This window comes from Euprymna scolopes, chromosome 17, assembly GCF_053919585.1.
Source record: "Euprymna scolopes isolate OS-2025 chromosome 17, ASM5391958v1, whole genome shotgun sequence".
NCBI classification, from domain to species: Eukaryota; Metazoa; Mollusca; class Cephalopoda; order Sepiida; family Sepiolidae; genus Euprymna; species Euprymna scolopes.
In genome coordinates, this window is record NC_136498.1 from 78,606,273 (window position 1) to 78,624,627 (window position 18,355).

An 18,355-nucleotide genomic window follows, 5' to 3' on the forward strand; every position below is an offset into this window, starting at 1 on the left:
TCTCAGTCTCATTAAAAATCTTCAAAATGTTGTGTTGCTGACAGGTTAATTTTTGGGTGGAGTATTTTTTCTACGTGGACAGAAGTAGAAGAATATTTCCCTCCAGGTCTCTGACCTTTGTTTCCGTTTGTCATGTTTTGTTTGAGCATATTCCGTAGTTCGTAACAGTGTCCACTTTTCCTCCCTCTCCCATCTAATCTTTTGTCTTCTTAAGTTTTGCTCTTCTTTGATAGGCTGCATTTTTAATGTGGGTTATTTCCTCTTCTGTTATGAATATTTGCATCTGGGAAAGCAGTGATCTTAGTCTGGCAACCGGTGTATTTTTGTTTTTTTAGGGAGTTCAATCTCCTTTATTTTCTCGGTCAGTATTTTATTTGCTGTTTTGCGTAATTTTTCAAATTTTGGTAGCAAAACAGCAACACATTTTTCAGAAACAGACCATGGCTGGGCTTTTAAGCTTCTTATTTTTGGCTGCTGAAACTGCTTGAGCTAGGTGGCTAGGAACTATAGTATCAATGTCTGATGGCTGACCCTGGTTAACCCTTGTCATAGGTGCCAGTCTGCCAGTATGGTCAGGGTTTACTTCTAATGAGAAGTATCCTCATGTCAAGGCTCCGAAGACACTCAAGCATGGTATCTAGTAGGCATTGTTTTGATGCCTGTATGTATTTGTATACTGGGTGCATTCTTTATTGACATATGCAACATATATTCCTTAACCTTGATTATATATATATATATATATATATATATATATACATATTTATGATTTTTTTTTAAACTTTGACAATTGTTGATAATCATGGTTTTACAAAAATTCTATTTTCTCCCTCTCTTCTCTTCAATTATTTATATCATTTCATAACAAAGGTAAAGGATTTCAGAATGCACTGTAATTTTATAATATACTTTCTCTCTTTCAATTATTTATATCACTTCATTCCTCTCACCATTTTTATTCTCATTCACTCTTTATTTACATTATTCGCCCTTCCTCCCACCACCTAAAACAGTCATTATACAGTTAAAGTGTGCACAGTGACAAGCAAGCAAAAGAACATCCTCAGTTTTAGTAGAATACACATTATAATCAGTGAAAACTTAATATTTGTAGTGAAAATGACCACCAACGTTTTTTTGGAAAATCGCTCCAGACAAGGCATGAAGCCACTTGATGTAAGGAGCTAAAAAACGAAATACTACCTCCAGGTCAAAAACTAACCAATGATAAGTGTTAGATAAATAGATTTCAACCCAGAAAAAAAGCAGTTGTTCCCTTTTTGTTTGTTTTTTTAAATTTTTAATCATTTTGTTCTTGCTGGAAATGGGACATCCTACTGGATGCCAAACATTCACCTGCTATTTCAGACACTCCAACCGAGAGATCTTTTTAAGATCCTAATGATTCCTTGAGGTGCAATTTGTTGCACTTGGGTCTAACAGGTTCCATAATATTGGTCAAGTTCCAACCTCTGTCTCATTACTGCAATGTTGCATCCATGGTCTGTTTTACAAGTCCTTAATAGAATGTACTCTGATGAAGATATAACACTTGTGCCCTGTAGGCGTACATACTCCTGACCAACTCGACATATAGCAAAATCGCATTCCTTCAATGTTCAGGTTTCTAGATGCTGGAAAGCCTTCTACTTTAATAGTTTCTTCTCTTGAATTGCTAGACTTAAGAATTCCCTCCCTGTTTCCTGCTTCCCTGACTATACTGACATGCAGAAGTTCAAATGTAATGTGAACAGACATCTTGCTACTCTACTCCCCATGATCCCAAATAGTAGCAAATGTTACATGGAAGGGGACAGGCTCGAATAATTAAAAGAACAAAATAGATAAGTCTGCAAATGATAGTTGGAAAAGGTTAGAATTGAACCCAATAAGAAAAATTAAAAAAGAATACACGTTGAAATCCTAGGAATGTAGAACAATTGTCATTGTTCTTAGAAATAACTAAATATTATTTATGTCATGGTTAGATATGAACAATGCAAGTTAGAAAAATAAGTTAGGTATCGAACAATTCAATTTAGGAATTTCTTTGTTTGCCAAAAGCATGTTTGGGCATACATATGTGAAATCCATGTGAATGGATCACATTGTGGGGCACGTTTTTGACATCATAAAGAAAGAGAATTCCCAATATATTGAGAGACACAGTCAGAGTCGGGCAAAGGGAAAGGGCAGAGTCAAACAGAGTCAGTCAGACTGAGAGTCAGAGAGCTTCTTGGAAGCAAAGAGGGAAAGATAAGACAATGTAGATCTAAAAGGCTTGAATTCCTGAGCATCAATCAGCCAGCTGGCAGAATAAAAGATCATCATTTATATTTGTAAACCTTGTCTTCATTTGTCGTCTTTGAAACATGAAGGGTAAAGTACGTTTCAGTTATTCATACATCACACATTCTATCATCTTGTAAATGAACTTTGTGTAAAACCCTTCCAAAGTGTTAACTGTCTGTCCTCCACCATCATCATAAGTAATGAATCTCCCCTCTGTGTTAAAAAGGACTGTATTATGCATCTCTCCCAAATAATAATAATGAACAAATAAGAACTATAATTATCATTATCATCGTCGTGATGTATACAGTGTTGTCATCTTTCTGTAATATGTGTCCCCGATTATGTTGTCTCAATATGTAACCCCCGTTACACAACACAAAGTCTGGGAGTGAATGTTAACCAAAATGATGATCAGTGCTTATAGTGTTGGAAAGCACTCAGAAAGAAGAAAGTTTCCCTGCTTAGTTTGTAAGAAATGAAATTGAGCATAACTCAATTTTTGTTAACTTTGTAGACAGAAATGATAATAATTAGTTGTGTGCAAGAAGTGTGAGACAAATGGAGAAAATGTATTTGAATAGCAAACCTATTGAGGTTATCTAGAAGCTTTATTAAGTTGGAGATATCATTAGAGCACAGGGATAGATAAAGTTCAGAGAACTTCTATGATTACTAACCAGCAGAGTGTTATCATTGTTGACCAAGGGAAGAGTCCATAAGGCATGGATGTGAAGTGTGATGGTGTATGAAAGTGAAACCGGGACAGTGAAGATTGAGGACAAGCGTTGTATAGAATGAAATGATATGACGATGATATGATGTATGTGTAATGTGAGTCTTAAAATAGGCCTATATCTGATGATGTCAGGAGAAGATTAAATCAGTAGAAAGAGATGTGTGCAAAACAGAAGACTTTGTTGGTATGGTCATGTTGAAAAAAAATGGATGAGAACAGATGAAATGTTAGGGGAAGCCCAAGTGTTGTATATAGAAGGGGACAGATCCCCGTAGTTAGAGAAACGACATAAATAGGTTTGAAAATAATATATATTAAAGGAGAAGGCTAGAATCGAACTCAGTATTCAAGAGTTGAAAAGAATACATATTGCAATTTATATATGATGATAGGAATGTAGAGCGTTATCCATTATATTAGAAATAATGATACAACTAGAGGTCAGAGTTAGGACAATGGAAATCAAATTAAGGAATGTCTTTGTGTTGCCAAACATGTTGGAGACATATGAGAATGTAAATCCACGTGAGAAAACATTTGTGTGGTTGATCACGTTTCTGACGGCACAAAGAAAGATAGATCACAGTATATTCAGAAGTTAAGAGTCAGAGAGAGAGAAGTTTGAGGGAATTTGAATTGACAGTTAGAGTTGAAAGAGTACGTTAGCCGAACCCCTTTTGGAAGCGAGCCAGAAAGGGAGGCAATCGAATCCCTGATCATCTCATCCAGTTGAAATAATAAATATCATCATGTAATAAGTAAGTTTTTTTATCTTCGTTTGTCATCCATCGAAAACGTAATGTGATTTTATCTAGTGTCTTTATAAAATGAACTTTATATGAAACAACCTCTAAAAGTGAAACTGTCTGTCCCCATCATCAATAATGAATTCCCTTCTTTATGTTTAAAACAACTGTCCATTGCATATCTCTTCACATTCATGTCTCCTTTTTTCTTTTTTCTTTTTTACATAGGCGCCACCACTTATCAAGGCCGATAGGCCACTCAAGGATAAGGGTTAAAGAGTGTAGAGTAGTCAAAAGGACAATATAGTAATCGATAGTAATGGAAGTTCGGTAAATTTGTTAACTTAAGTGGAACGGCTCATCAGAAACTTGTTCACGTTGGACTTGAAGACCACCATATTATAGACAGCTGGAAAGCAGGAAAACGGAAGACAATTCCACAGTTCTAAGAAAGAAGCTTTGATCATGGAATCTATGTTTAGGTTTAGGTACAGATAAAGAGTGGGGAAAGTTATTGATAATGTTTTCAGCTAGTCCTAAGAATAACATGAAATCTCCAAGAATTGTTGTCATCGTCACCGTATATGCCGCTATATAAATGTTTCATCTCCGTTATGTAAATGTCTCATCCCCATTATGTCATCCCCAATATGTTCACACCCCATTATTCAACACAAGGAAGGCATGGGAGGAAGTGATAAGGATGGATTTGAATGTGGAAATCAATTTCTAAAAGCCATCCAATTAATGTCAGCATTTTAGGTGGATGTTAAACCGATGATGATGTCCAACACTGCTTTGATTCCCATCATTTCAATTATGGAAATCAAAGCAATGCTGGACACTGATGATAATTCATCTATTTATATAAAACTCAATGTCTGTGTGTATGTGTCATGACTAAAGAATCTACATGAGATTTAAAAGTGTATTCTGATGTAAAAATTGTTGTAAAAGACAATGGAAATAATTCTGAATCTCCAAGTGTACTCGTAAGGGAACTATGAGAGTATAATCTTAAAACTTCAACTATATCCTATTTTTATGAAATTTAAATCATATGTATAAATTGTCTGGAGAAGACAATGGAAGTGGTCCTGAATTTTTATGTTACCTTTTATGTACTGAATATCTACATGTCCCCCATCTCTAAGTGATTCATTGGGACAGAACTCCCTTAAAACTTCAAATACATATATCAGATTTTAATGAAATTAAAACCATATGCCGATGACACTAATTCAGGGAATTTTCCAACATTTCAGTTTTTATGCCTATATTAGGGCACGAAATGGGAAGAGAGAGAACAGTGAAAACAAAGAACTGTTATGAACATATTAATGATCCTCATTTAATTCCAAGCAACATCGGTTCTTCACACTAGTTGTATATCCCACTAGAAAACTTCAAATATCACTAAAAAATTACAAGATCAAAGTGTAGTACCTATTCTTGTTATACACTTGATCATTTCTATCCTCGGTTCGTGAAGGAGAAATCCTTCAAGATTGAAGCACTTTTTATTTCTGTCTAAATGCAAAGTTTCCCTTTTTGATGAGCCGAATTTTACTCACATTAAAAATTGACTTTGTATCAAACTTTGCCCTCAAGATGAGTAAATAGGAATTTCAATAGTGTCAATGTTTTATCCGTTTGTTTATGATATATAAAAACAAATAATGCTTATCAAAGCAAATGGAAAATCTAATATAAATGTTAAATGATTTAATAAATAAGTGTGCACTTTTATTGATTTGTAATCTTTTTAGTTTCACACTTTATTGTTATCTTGTTAAACAAATATTCAAGTTTAGCTGCATTTAAATAAAGCAGACACAGTTTTTAAATTATATATTAACTCTCTGCAAAGCATCGTTATAATGAAAACTTTAAACTTTCTGTAAATGTCAAAATATGAAGTGATATTCAGTAATTCAAAATGATAATAGAGTTCTATTGCAAACAATGACCTTTTCAAATTGTCTAGTTAAATCATAGTTCTAAGTCGTTATCTGAATCCCATTCTGATTTAGCATTTGGGGACACATTAAAATCAACTTGAAGATCATAAATAAAATCAGGATCGGTTGACTTCTTTTGATTCTTTAAAAAGGATTCTTCCATAATGGATTTCTTTTTTGATAGACCCTCATCGTCCAGTTTATTCAGATCTTCTTCGGGATCGGTTTGGATACTTTCTCGTTTGATTCTTTTCAGGCTTTCTTCAATAGTGTAACCTAGAAGAGTCTCTTTGAGAATGGCAAGCAGATGCTCCAGCTGAGGGCGTGGAATGCAATGGATATATTTTTGATGCCGTGGATTGTTTCTCAATTCTTCGGCGATAGTCTCTATTTTTGATTTATTGTTAAAGCAACGGAGAGGCATTGTTCGTCGCCTTATCTTCTCATTTTCTTCCGTCGAATAAATAAGGATAAGTGAAGGAGGGTGAATCCGAATTCCACATTTCTTACAGATTATTCTCGGTGATTCCATTATCTGAAAAAGAAAATATGTAAACTGCATTGTATATTTATTTTCTTTTGTTAACCATAAACAAGACTCATAGCTACTGAAGTAGAAGAGGTTACTGTTATAAGGACAAGATTTGTAAGGGTGCAATCTGGGTAGGGAATTGGGCAACAAGATGTTTGTTCTCATTACATTTAAATTTTCGCATGTTAATACAGTCAGGGAAATAGGGAGCAAGGAGAACATTCCAAAGGCAAAGGATCTTAAGAAAGAAGTTATGAGAATAGAAAATCTTCTGGGATCTAGAGACTTCTAGAGAGAAGGGGTGGTATTTTGCTGCTTACTAGGTGGTTTGAGGATGTTTACTGTCTGTCTACATAAGTTATTGTTTATTTTATTTGTTTGTTTTATGGCATATCAATCTTTTTCAGATCATTTAATGTTGAATCAAGTTGGACTTTTGTATCTAGTTTGAATTGTTTTATGGCATGTCAACCATCTTTGGGTTGTTTAATGCTGAATAAAGTTGTCAAATATAATTCCATAGGCAGGATAATTATTTATATTCTTAGAATGCATTTCTCCTTGAAAACATTAGTCTTTGAGAATACCCACACCCAAGCTGGGAAAAGATTCTGATAATCCTCAAAGCTATCGACCTATAGCATTAGTTTTATGTTGTTTGGAATAAAGTTGTCAAACATAATTCTGTAAGTAAGAAAATTATTTACATTTTTAGAATATATTGTTCATAGATAAGCAGAATCATACATTGGTTTCAGAATGAAATTTTACAGTGGAAGTGGAAACATTATTGTTAGAAGGGAATTCTATGAAGAGAGGAAAGCATTACTCTAAGAAAACCACTACTTCCAGAAAATAATATTACTTCTTTGGAAACATTACTCTTTGGCATTGATAATCTTCTTTGTTCTTAATGTGATTAACTCTAACCCTCAGCCACCATCTTTGATTAGAAAATTAAATAGGAGAAGTAAGACTTGAATGTTTATTTTTAAGAATCAGATTAAATAATATAGTTTGGGGATAAACATAGATACTCGGGCATGATGTGACCAACCAATTAATCAGATCGGGCTTTTTCAAACTTCCATCTAACCAAAGTAAGGATCAAAATAGCTGAATGCCTATCCATGGCATCATAGGTTGTCACCCAGGGTCAACAGGTGACACTGTTTTCAGAAGGATTTTACCCTTTGCATGGCTTGCAGTTGGCTAATTTGTGGTCCTCCCGACAGAGAAACATTTTTTATATGAAAATAAAAAATTATACTCTGAAATAGTTTGCCATTTTTATTTGTGTGTAGAAGTGCACAATTGACATGCATGGAGTATTGTTGCCACATCTGGGCTGGTGCATCTATTACTACCCTCTCCCTCTTTCATAGGGTCCAAAAAGTGTTTTCAATCTCATAAACCCCACTTTGTCAACTAAGTTCCAACCCCTCTTCCATCGCTGCAATGTTGCATCTCTGTGCCTGTTTTACAAATATTTTAATCGAATGTGCTCTGATGAACTTGTTGCACTTGTTCCCTCTCGGCATACATATTCTGACAAACACGCTTATCAATATGATCTCACCCCTTCACAGTTGAGGTCCCTAAATGCCAGAAAGCTTTCTACTCTAATAGTTTCTTCCCTCAAACAGACTTTGGAATTCCTTTTCTGCTACCTGCTTCCTTGACTGTACTGATATGCAGAAGTTTAAAATGTAATGTAAACCAACATCTTGTTAATCTTTCCTAGGCATGGTCCCAAATAGTAGCCCCTTACATCCAAGTGGCGACATGCTTTGTTAAGGGTGAACGTGAGTAAAAAAAACAATTAACAGTTAAAGATATAAAAGTTTGTAACTGATTTCCTATTTCTTGCCAAATATTTATCTATATTTTATATCACAGGTTAGGTTTTTATTTTGAATGTAAAAACAAGTTGTATCATCAATAAGTAAGGCAATTATCTATAATATAAATCTCACCTGTCTGTTTAAATGTATGTATGTATGTATGTTTGTATGTCTGCCTAAAACTTTTGACAGAGGCAACGGACTTTCACAAGATCGGTATCATTTTGAAGCTCGACCCTTCGGATGACAAATATCAAAAGATTGGCTAAAAACATTAATTCCTTCATTCTCAACTGGGCACTTTTCTACAGGGAGGGGTCGCTTTTTTCACCGATATCTTCGAAAGTCATCGCCTCTTTTCGATTGTCTAGCCTTAATTTAAACCTTCATTACTTCTGGTTTGGTGATGGGCGCAACAGCTAATGCATCACGTTTTTTTTTCACTTTCTTTTCCTCCTTTGCAGTACGGGTTCGAGCCTGCCTGCCTACCTACTCCTACTTTTTTTTTTTTGCGCTTGCAAATTTCCTTTCTTTTTGCTCAACCAACACCCTTACACATACCTCCACTTTCTTTTCTGCCTTCGCGTCATGGATTCGAGCCTGCCTGATTACTACAACTTTTTTTTGCTCAACACACACCTACAAACACCCGGGTAATGCCGGGCACCCAGGCTAGTTTATAATAAGCTGAATTTTTTTTTTTTATATATATGCGGATCACCACTTATCAAGGCCCAGGAGCCACTCGGGGATAAGGGTTATTGAATTGTCTTAGAAAATAATTTTAAAATTCATTATGATAGTGAAAGACTTTGAAGTTTTGTAACGAAATGTAACCATGTGTGCAGTGAATTACTTCCTCTCGTTTTTGTTTATCTTGTCACGTTTTTACTTTAAATTAAACGAACCAGATCTAAGAACAAACTCAAAAGAAAAATAATTATGAGTATGAACCTTACATAGGCAGCCAGTTGTACAAATAAGCTGAAAGAAATGAGCATAAAATGTATTATTGTAACTTTTACTGCTGAAAAGGGCAAATTACTTTACAGAAGTATGCAGAGTTGGATTTTAATTAGCAAATTATGGATTTTTTAAATATTATTATAAAGAATACGTTAAGTATTATGGTATTGTTTGTTTTTGTGCTGATAGAAACCAGTGCCATAAAAATCTATCTTCACCCTAAAAGTTTTCTTAGTCGAAATAAGTACTTTTAGAAAAAAAACTAAACCAGAATAATTGTGCACATAGAATAGTGAGGAAAATTAAGAAAAAAATATTCTAACTGGAATTAAGTAGCAATATGACAGGCATGTTGCTATTTGGATCCAACTTTTAAAATTTGACTCCATTTTATAGTAGTTAAGAAGTAAAAAATTTGATTAACGGTGAAGATGGCACATCTTAAATAATAATGCAATAATAATGCCAACACAGATTTGGACTACCTCCATTTACAATTTTAGCATGCCGTAAGTCTGTGATACTATGAGGAAATGATTCAGCTGATATCAAAAGTTATTGAAAGTAAGATTGGCAGACACGTAATTTTGGGAAGGACTGCCAAAAAATCTTTTGAACTCTCTAGACAGAATGGCACCTCACAGTTAGTGATTAGTTTCCAGGTGGACAGCTAAGACTGGCTGAGAGAACAGATGGAAATAGTCATTTTCTGCTGATCAGATGGGTGGGTGTGGGTGATTGAGGAAAAAGACTGGGCACTTCTGGTTGTATGTTAATATATTTAGGTATCAGAATTGTTTGAGAAGATAGCAGATTGGGGCAGACCTGAGGAGCAGAGATTTATATCAGGTCGAACAGATGATATGAGCTGACAAGCAAATGACAATGATGTCTCAACAGACAAATTACCTCAGTTGGGTCCTAGCTGATACACTGGAACTTTAAGATTTGAACACTCGTGTTTTGGGGGATCCTTTTCTGTGATGGTGTCACACAGACCCAGAATCCAACTGACTCATACACAATGCATCTGTGTGTTTTTTCTTATATGAGTCTGCATTGCTTTTGTTTGTGAATGCTTGCAAACCAATGCATGTGGCCTTACCGAGGCAACACAGCCAGATTAAGAAGATGAAGGAGAAAACGATGGCACAAAGGTGGGGGCTGATAATCATTGGGGACCGGCACATGGTCATAAAGGCTTCATTTAGATACAGCAATGAAGATAAGGTCATCTAAATCATCCAATCTCATTCACATAGATAATTTTGCCCCTCTTTTACTTCACACAATTTCACATGATATAAAGGGAAGGTTATTTTAGTAAACAAAAAAGTAAAAAGTCATTACAAAAGCTGAAATAACAATCTTACAACAGTTTGTTTTATATTCAAGATGTTAATTTTTTTATATATTGCAAATAGAAGCTAACAAATGTCAATTTAGAAAACAATTCCGTTTGAGTTTATCTAGCTGTTTAATTACCTTCACTAGTCCAGTTGTTGATTTAACCAACTGCTCTTGTTAATAATGCTCCAACAACTTCATCCAACTGCCAACTAACTCCGTCGACTCTACCAGCTCAGATGTTATTCATCTCTGTAGCTGCGCCCTGATCACCATACTCGATCGGCCCATTAAACAATGTCTTTTTTCTTGACCAGTCTTTTGTGATCTATCTGTTTTTTGTTTTTTTTTCAGGACAATTCACTACAACACTTGCGATCTGCCTTTCTCAGGACAATTTCTTTTCAACCTACCAAACTGTGTACCAATAGCAATGTAACATCAACACCTGATCATTATTGTTGAAGTGACACTCAATACAAGTGACCAGAATAGTCAAATTGTTAACAGTTATTTCCATTATTCTACACTTTTAATTTTGTTTATTTACTTGATGCATTTTTCAAACCATACAATTCGCATTAAAAAAAAAATTTAATCCAGGGTCACATCAAGTACATTAAATTAACTTCACTTTTTTTATTTACAGTAGATACTTTTAGAGGCTTGCTGCGAAAAGAAAGCTTTACTATTTTTGAAAGGCATGACTTTTTCATGCTTGGATTAGTAAACTGTCATTTTAGAAGAGTAAAACGCTACTCCGATCATACAAACGCAAAAAACTTTTTGCATAAAAACTCCTAATTCTTTTGCATTTTTTTTTTTTTTTTAAATTCAATTTTCACCCCAAACAAGGCACAATGTCACTTTGAAGTAGGGGGCTACTATCGGGGGACATAAGTTGTAGGTAATTTATATCGTAAAAGTTAGCAGGGAATATTATGAAGGGAGATGAGCAGCAAGATGTCTGTTAAGAGTACACTTGAACTTCTGCATGCCAGTACAGTTGGGAAAGCAGAATCCCGGAAGGGAGTTCCAAAGTCTAGCAGTTCTGGGGAAGAAACTATTGGAGTAAAACGCTTTCTTACACCTAGGGATCTCTACTGTGTAGGGATGGGATTTAGCTGCTTGTCGGGTTTGTCAGAAGTATTTACATCGAGGTACAAGTGCTTGAAGTTCATTAGAGCATTCGCCATTAAAATACTTGTAGAACAGGCAGAAGGATGCAACATTTTGTCGATGGGACAGAGGCTGAGGTTTATATGACAGTTCATGACCTATCAGGTTGGCGACTCTATTCTGAACTCTGTCCAGGAGTGAGAGAAGATGCACCAGCCCAGATGTGACAACAGTACTCCATGCATGGGCGAATAGTGACCTTATAGAGGTACATGATACTTTCAGGCATAAGTAGTTTTCTAGTATGGTAGAGAGAGAGCTCACTTTCTTTCAGCAGCCTTGGTAACGCTCTCAATGTATCTGCTCCAACTCATGTTCCCTGTGAACGTTAGGCCGAGAAGTTTAAAAGAAATGCTTTCAGGTAATGTGCTTTTGCCCATTGCTATTGGTGGCAGAAAAAGTTTCTTGTAATTATTGAAGGAAACAAGCTTAGTCTTGGCAGCATTGAATGTGACTAACCATTTTTATCCCCATTCCATTACAGAGTGGAGGTCTTCCTCTAGTGTTTCTGCCATTTCCTTAGATATGTGTTCATTTGTTTTCCCCTCGTGCCTATTATAGAACGTGGTGTCATCAGCAAATATACCAATCTCAGAGATAATTTTATCAGGGAGGTCATTTATGAATATTAGGAATAATAAAAGTCCACGGATAGACCCTCAGGTACACCCGCATTTATATAATATTGTTTAGATGTACAACTGCCGAGGACAACCTGGATTCTTCTCTTACTTAAGAAGGATTTAATTACGTTAAATATTTCGTCCAGTAATGCCATATGATTTAATTTTCCTGAGAAGACCGTCGTGCCATACCCTGTCAAAAGCCTTAGATATATCCACTGCCCTCCCCTGCTCTGTCCAGTGAATGGTATATATGTTCAGAGATTACAGTTAGGATATCTGCCGTTCTCTGTTTCTTCGACCATACTAAATTATTGATACAAGATATTGGAAGATGTGAGAAGTTTTCTAATCCATTAGAGAGAATAATTTCTTTGCAATATATCTTCTATGTATTTATTCCAATTCATGTTGCCTCGGAATATTAAGCTCGAGAACGCTACTATTGAGCATGGCAATTGATTGTAGGAAGGGTTTCTTATCGTTGGTAAAGGGAAAAGGTTTTATTTTAGTAGCATTGAATGTGACCATCCATTTTTGGCCCCATTCTACAACAAACTAAAGGTAATTTTCTAAAGATTCAACCATTGTCTTGAATATGTATGCATTTGATATATTTTTTATTTACTTGGGAGTCACCACTTATCAAGACCCGAAGGCCACTTGAGGATAAATGTTAATAAATGTAAGGTGGTAATGTAGTAATCGTTAATAGTGTAAATTGGGTAGAATTTGATTATTTATGAGGACGGCTCAACAAGAAGTTGTTTACATTGGATTTGAAAGCTACTATGTTACATTCCACTGGAAAGTAGGCCAGGGAAACAGTGTTCCACAGGCAGGCAGTTCTGGGAAAGAAGCTTTGTTCATGGAATCTATGTTTAGATTTAGGTACAGTTAGAGAGTGGGGGAAATTGTATATGGTGCTTGCAGCTAGTTGAGTGTTTCTTGTAAAAGTTTGGCAAGGGAGAACCATAGGTTGGAATTCAGTCGAGCACTAGCCATATGTCAAGAATACAGCATAATGTCATCAGCAAATATACCTATTTCAGATACAATTGCATCAGGCAGATCATTTATGATGATTTGGACTAATAAAGGTCCAAATGTCGACCCCCTGGGGTACACCTGAGTTAATGTGGTGTTTTTATATGTACAGTTATCCATAATGACCCAGACGTTTCTTTCAGCTAAAATGATTCTGATTATAATAAGTATTCGTCCAGTAATACCGTATGAATTTATTTTCCTGAGAAGACCTTCATCCTAGATCTTGTTAAAAGCCTTGAATATATCAAGTGTTAGTACCATAGTTTCATCCATCATATTTAATGTGTAGTATCTGTGTTTGGAGATGACTATAAAGATATCTGCAGTAAAACATGATTATCTAAATTCATATTCAGAAAGAAGTTTAGATTTTCCTAGTGGTAAATTATCACTAGATTAATGATTCAAAGATTGTAGCGAAGCCTTGGAATTGAGTTTGTAGGTGAGTTCTTTCCACTGATTTGTTAAAAATGGGTATAATTGGGATAATTTTTTTCAGCTATCAAGGAAGCAAATACCATACCTTTAAATTAACTATAATATAAATCTCACCTGTCTGTTTAAATGTATGTATGTATGTATGTATGTATGCATGTATGTATGCCTAAAACTTTTGACAGAGGTGCCGGATTTTCATGAAATCGGTATCATTTTGGACAACAAATATCGAAAAAATGGCTAAAAACATTAATTCTTTTACCCTTAACTGGACACTTTTCTACAAGGAGGGAGTCGTTTTTTCGCCGATATTTTTGAAAGTCATCCCCTCTTTTCGATTGACTAGCCTTAATTTAAATCTTCGTCACTTCTGGTTTGGCGATGGACGCAACGGCAAAGACATCACATTTTTTTTTTACATTCTTTTACTCCTTTATGGTACGGGTTCAAGCCTGTCTGCCTACTACCACTTTTTTTTTGCTCAACACACACCTCCAAACACTCGGGCAACGCTGGACACCCAGGCTAATTTATTCATAAATAAAATTCAATTCCATTTACAAATTAAGCACAATATATTTTTAATTTTGAGAAAGAACTTTGGAGCTTTAAACTACAAGGATTTACTGAATATTTACTGTAATTTATAACTTTTCATTTATTTGGAGAAAATTAAAAAAACATTTATTTTTTTATATTTTAGAATTTTTTGGTTGCTATATTCATGTTTCGACTAATGTAACCTCTAATCTTCAAAGTTGTGAACCTTTATATTGAACTTGGGAGAAATTTTGAACTAACCCGTTTATTTAATCCACAGGAAAGATTGTCCTCATTCTCCCAGCTATGACTGGATAACAGTGTTAATTTATATATTCTTCTTGTTAGGCCAACAAGTCTAAACTGTGGACTCTCAGAAACTATCTATTTATCACCTGCAGTAAGAATTGAATATTCAACCTCAAGAAGACTGACACTTAAAACTAATTATTAACCAGTACTTTTAACCATTGTATCATGGATTCACAAAAATAATTAAATAAACAACTTCAACTATGCTTATAACCCAATGATGTTGATTAATAATCCGTTCTGACAGTCTCTGGGGAGTGAAGGTTTAATCCTTACTTTAGGTGATACTAAGAAAAACATTAAGTGCCATCTTTGTAACAGGTATGTTTGGAAGCGCCCAAGAACATTGTGTGTGTGTGCTGTCACTGGACACCCCTTGGTGTACAAGAATGCACTCACCCAGGAGTGATATAAGAATGACGAGTCATTTGGCAGTGGTGTCGTAGATTGCTCATTAGCCTGTGCAGCGACCAGCATTAAGAGCATGAGTGTGACAAATTAAGTTGAGAGGAGAATTGCAGAGTTGATGAGAATAAGTTCTGACCTTTTTTAACTAACAAGCTATTTTTGCATCATAGTCTCTTATATCTCTGTTTGACAACAGTGACTCTTGGCAGTTGATTGTGGAATAGCTAGAGAAGGCAGAACTGATATGTCAGTTGAGTGGAGCAAATCGTATTGTGTGTAATCTTAATGCATTTGTCTAGTGGCACATATGCTACATATCAGTAATAGAGTGTGGAGAAATGCATAGATTTCAATTGTGTGTAAAGAAATGCGTGAATTTCTACAGAGTGTAAAAAAAACGTTGTACATAGTTTTTGCTTTGGACCCCTTCATTGCATGGAACCAATTTGCAGCATGCCGCCTTCAACCAGGTGAAACAGTCAATGTTGTCTTGGCAAAACTACACAGACTTGCAGTTTTGTTTGGTGGTGTGTCAGATCAGTACCTTCAGTGTGAATTTATTGCTAGATTGTCCGAACATGCAGAAAAACTCTTACAAGCATCATCTCAAATAAAGAACCTAGATGTGTCATCATGACTGCGTTGGAGTTACAGAGCATGCTGCAGTAGCTGAACAGGCGTCATAATGTACACAGAAAGATGCAGATGTGCCTCCAAGATGTTACAAATGTGATTGACCCAATCATAGGCAAGCGATTGTCTCCTGGATCACAAGGCATTTTGAAGTGCTGGTGAAAAGCCCCCAAGAACATTCACATTTTATTGATGCGAACGACCAAGGCACATTGCTAAATTCTATCCAGGAAATGGACAAGGGGATGAAAATTCAGCGCCATTCTCATCCACCAAACTCTTGTCCAGTGGTGACTGTCCACATCAATGGAATACTACGTAAAGCTCTCATAGACACAGGATGCATGCATACTTAGTTGTGTTATCAGCCATGGACAAGGAAAATAACTAGCGTGCTCACAGCAGATGAAGATGCCCACAAGTGCAGTGGAACTGTGATGATGAAAATTAGCATTGATGCCAAGCTCGTCATGACTATGGAAGTTCTGGTTGCAGGAGTTGCTAGGAGTTGATTTGTTGCTTGGACTGAACGCAATCAAGCAGTTGGGGGGAATGGCTGTAACTAGTGCCAGAAAGGTGATATATCTATAGTGTGATCAACGAAATTGTGCTGCCCTCACCATTAATAAACCTAATTTCAATACAGAGTACAACAAGACTACACAGAGATGGATTGTATCCTGGAAATGGGTTGGCAACCAACCTCCAATTATACTAAGGAACAGATTTGCAGGGTATCTATCCCCTACACAAATTCAAGAGGAGTATGATGGTATGATCGGGAGCTACAGCTGTTGGTAAAATAATTAGTAAAATAATGGAAAAAACAAGCTGGCTCTGATTAGTACATGAAAAAAAAAATACATATCAATTTTAATGAGCTCAATGCGGTTCTGTAAGTCGTATACCTTGCATTGCTAGTGTTGTGGAAGTGAGAACTGCTTGTAGTCCTTGATAAACTTATCCACCGAATTGTTTTCTCAGTGTGCAGGAAACTGACCGGTCATTTTCAGTATATGGTTGGTTACATGTTGCCACAGGATTTGTGGAACGAAGGGCAAACACAGTGAGGACTGGATGGGATGATGACCCTCTACTTTCCTGGATAGTTGCAGATATTTGTAGGAGGATAACCCAGGATGATCCCATGAAAGGTGACTGGTGTATCAGTGGATAAGATGTAATGGTATGGGTAGAGACAAGCTCCTTAGCCACCGGTGTGATCGTGGGGAGCAATGGATCAGTGGCAGAAGAAACAAGCTGGCTCTGATTGCTACATGAAAAAAAAAAACACTTCAATTTTCATGAGCTTAATGCGGTTCTGTGAGTCATATACCTTGGATTGCAATGGAAGGCAAAAATGATCCATTTACGAACTGACTCTGAATGTGTGCATCGATGAGTAGCTGATATCTTGTCTAGACAGACGCCAACGTGGAATGAGAACAATCTATTCCCGGGGAATATATAACATGTTCAGTTGCTGTGGCAACCCACAACAATTTCATAATAAAATCAGTTTGCCACATTGTTGTGCAGTTCTAGGAGGTCCCCCTTCCCCGGCTTTACTTTCTTGCACTTTAAGAAGGGAGTTTGTTTATTGCTAATTACCTGCATCGTCCATACCCGGAAATGCCAACGGGACTACCCATGTATCTTTTGGTTGATAAAAGCGCTCTTTTTCTACGGCGCTGGCTTTTTAAATCCCACTTTTCTGACTTTGTGTCACATCTTCCTGTCGTAGGAGGGAAATAGATAACTTCAATTCGAAATCTCGTCCAGGTTCCAGGGTTCGACTAGAAGGTTTCCAAGTTCAAAAAGATACACCTGAAGAAGGTCGGAGATTAGATCGGTCGAAACGTTGTGAATATAGCAACCAAAATCAAAATAGTAGCCCGAATAAAGTTTAATATGAGACAATAAGAATAAGAACACGACAAAAACTAAATATCTTATAAACAATAGCGAAAATTTCCTAATATATGGTCGATTGGTCGTGGTCGGTTATTTTAAGTCAGAATAATACAAATTTTATTTGTTTGTTTTGATGTCTCTGGCCATCGCCGTAACGATTGGATGAAAGGAAACGGAATAATTTCCTTTAAATTTTTTTTAACAATTCGAAGAAAAATATTATTCATTGTAAGTAGTGAGATTCGTGAAGTTAGAAGGGCATCAATTTAGACATGATTTCTTTAGTTGTAGTCGAGTTTTGAGCATACTTACAAATCTCGATTCATAAATAAAAAAGGTGACACCGTCAGCAATACGCTTGCGCAATAAAAAAGGCCAAGAACTCTGATCAGACATAACTAATCCATAATCAATTCTATTTTCCTCATCAAATAAGTTTAGCCTTGATATATAATTTCTTATTAATTTTTGAAAGTTCATTTAAAAAATGTATTGCACGTAGCTTATATGCATATATATTTTAAAAAATCTATGGGTTTTATTATATTATTTATCGATAATCACTTAGTAATGCCTGTCTACTGCCATGCGTACTCAGACCCGCCTGATGTTGTTATGGCGGTAGAGTGATCACTTTTTCTATCTGGAAACTGGAGAGATCATCTCGTATTTTACGCTTTTTGCGATTCACCCTCTTATAAGGTACAGAATCGATTCTCATGTATTCGCATTAACGTTGTATGTGTTGCGATTCCATATGAAATATAAATGTATTTTTCGTTTGCGTATTTTTGACAGAGGATGAACGAACGTCTATCTGTGTTGATGTTT

General features: G+C 35.8%; 2 protein-coding genes across 8 annotated transcripts in view; one reads left to right on the forward strand and one right to left on the reverse strand.

The window, feature by feature from the left end:
• Window positions 1–5,521: 5,521 nt before the first annotated feature.
• On the reverse strand, window positions 5,522–18,004 carry LOC145296823 (centrosomal protein of 19 kDa-like). 2 transcript variants are annotated; one of them, XM_080142928.1, is made up of 2 exons: window positions 17,837–18,004; window positions 5,522–6,273 (listed from the first exon to the last, which is right to left on the reverse strand). In XM_080142928.1, exons 1-2 carry the CDS (start codon window positions 18,002–18,004, stop codon window positions 5,770–5,772), a joined length of 672 nt encoding a protein of 223 aa, XP_079999054.1. In that variant the 3' UTR covers window positions 5,522–5,769. The 2 variants fall into 2 exon arrangements, with proteins under 2 accessions (XP_079999054.1, XP_079999055.1); XM_080142929.1 differs by having other exon boundaries at window positions 16,519–17,866.
• A 94-nt stretch (window positions 18,005–18,098) lies between these two features.
• LOC145296820 (uncharacterized) overlaps window positions 18,099–18,355 on the forward strand; it is a 141,905-nt gene continuing 141,648 nt past the window's right edge. For all 6 annotated transcript variants that reach the window (XM_080142906.1, XM_080142907.1, XM_080142910.1 and 3 more), the window contains exon 1: window positions 18,099–18,226. The gene's annotated coding sequence lies outside the window, so the exon portion shown is untranslated. The remainder of the gene's footprint in view (window positions 18,227–18,355) is intronic.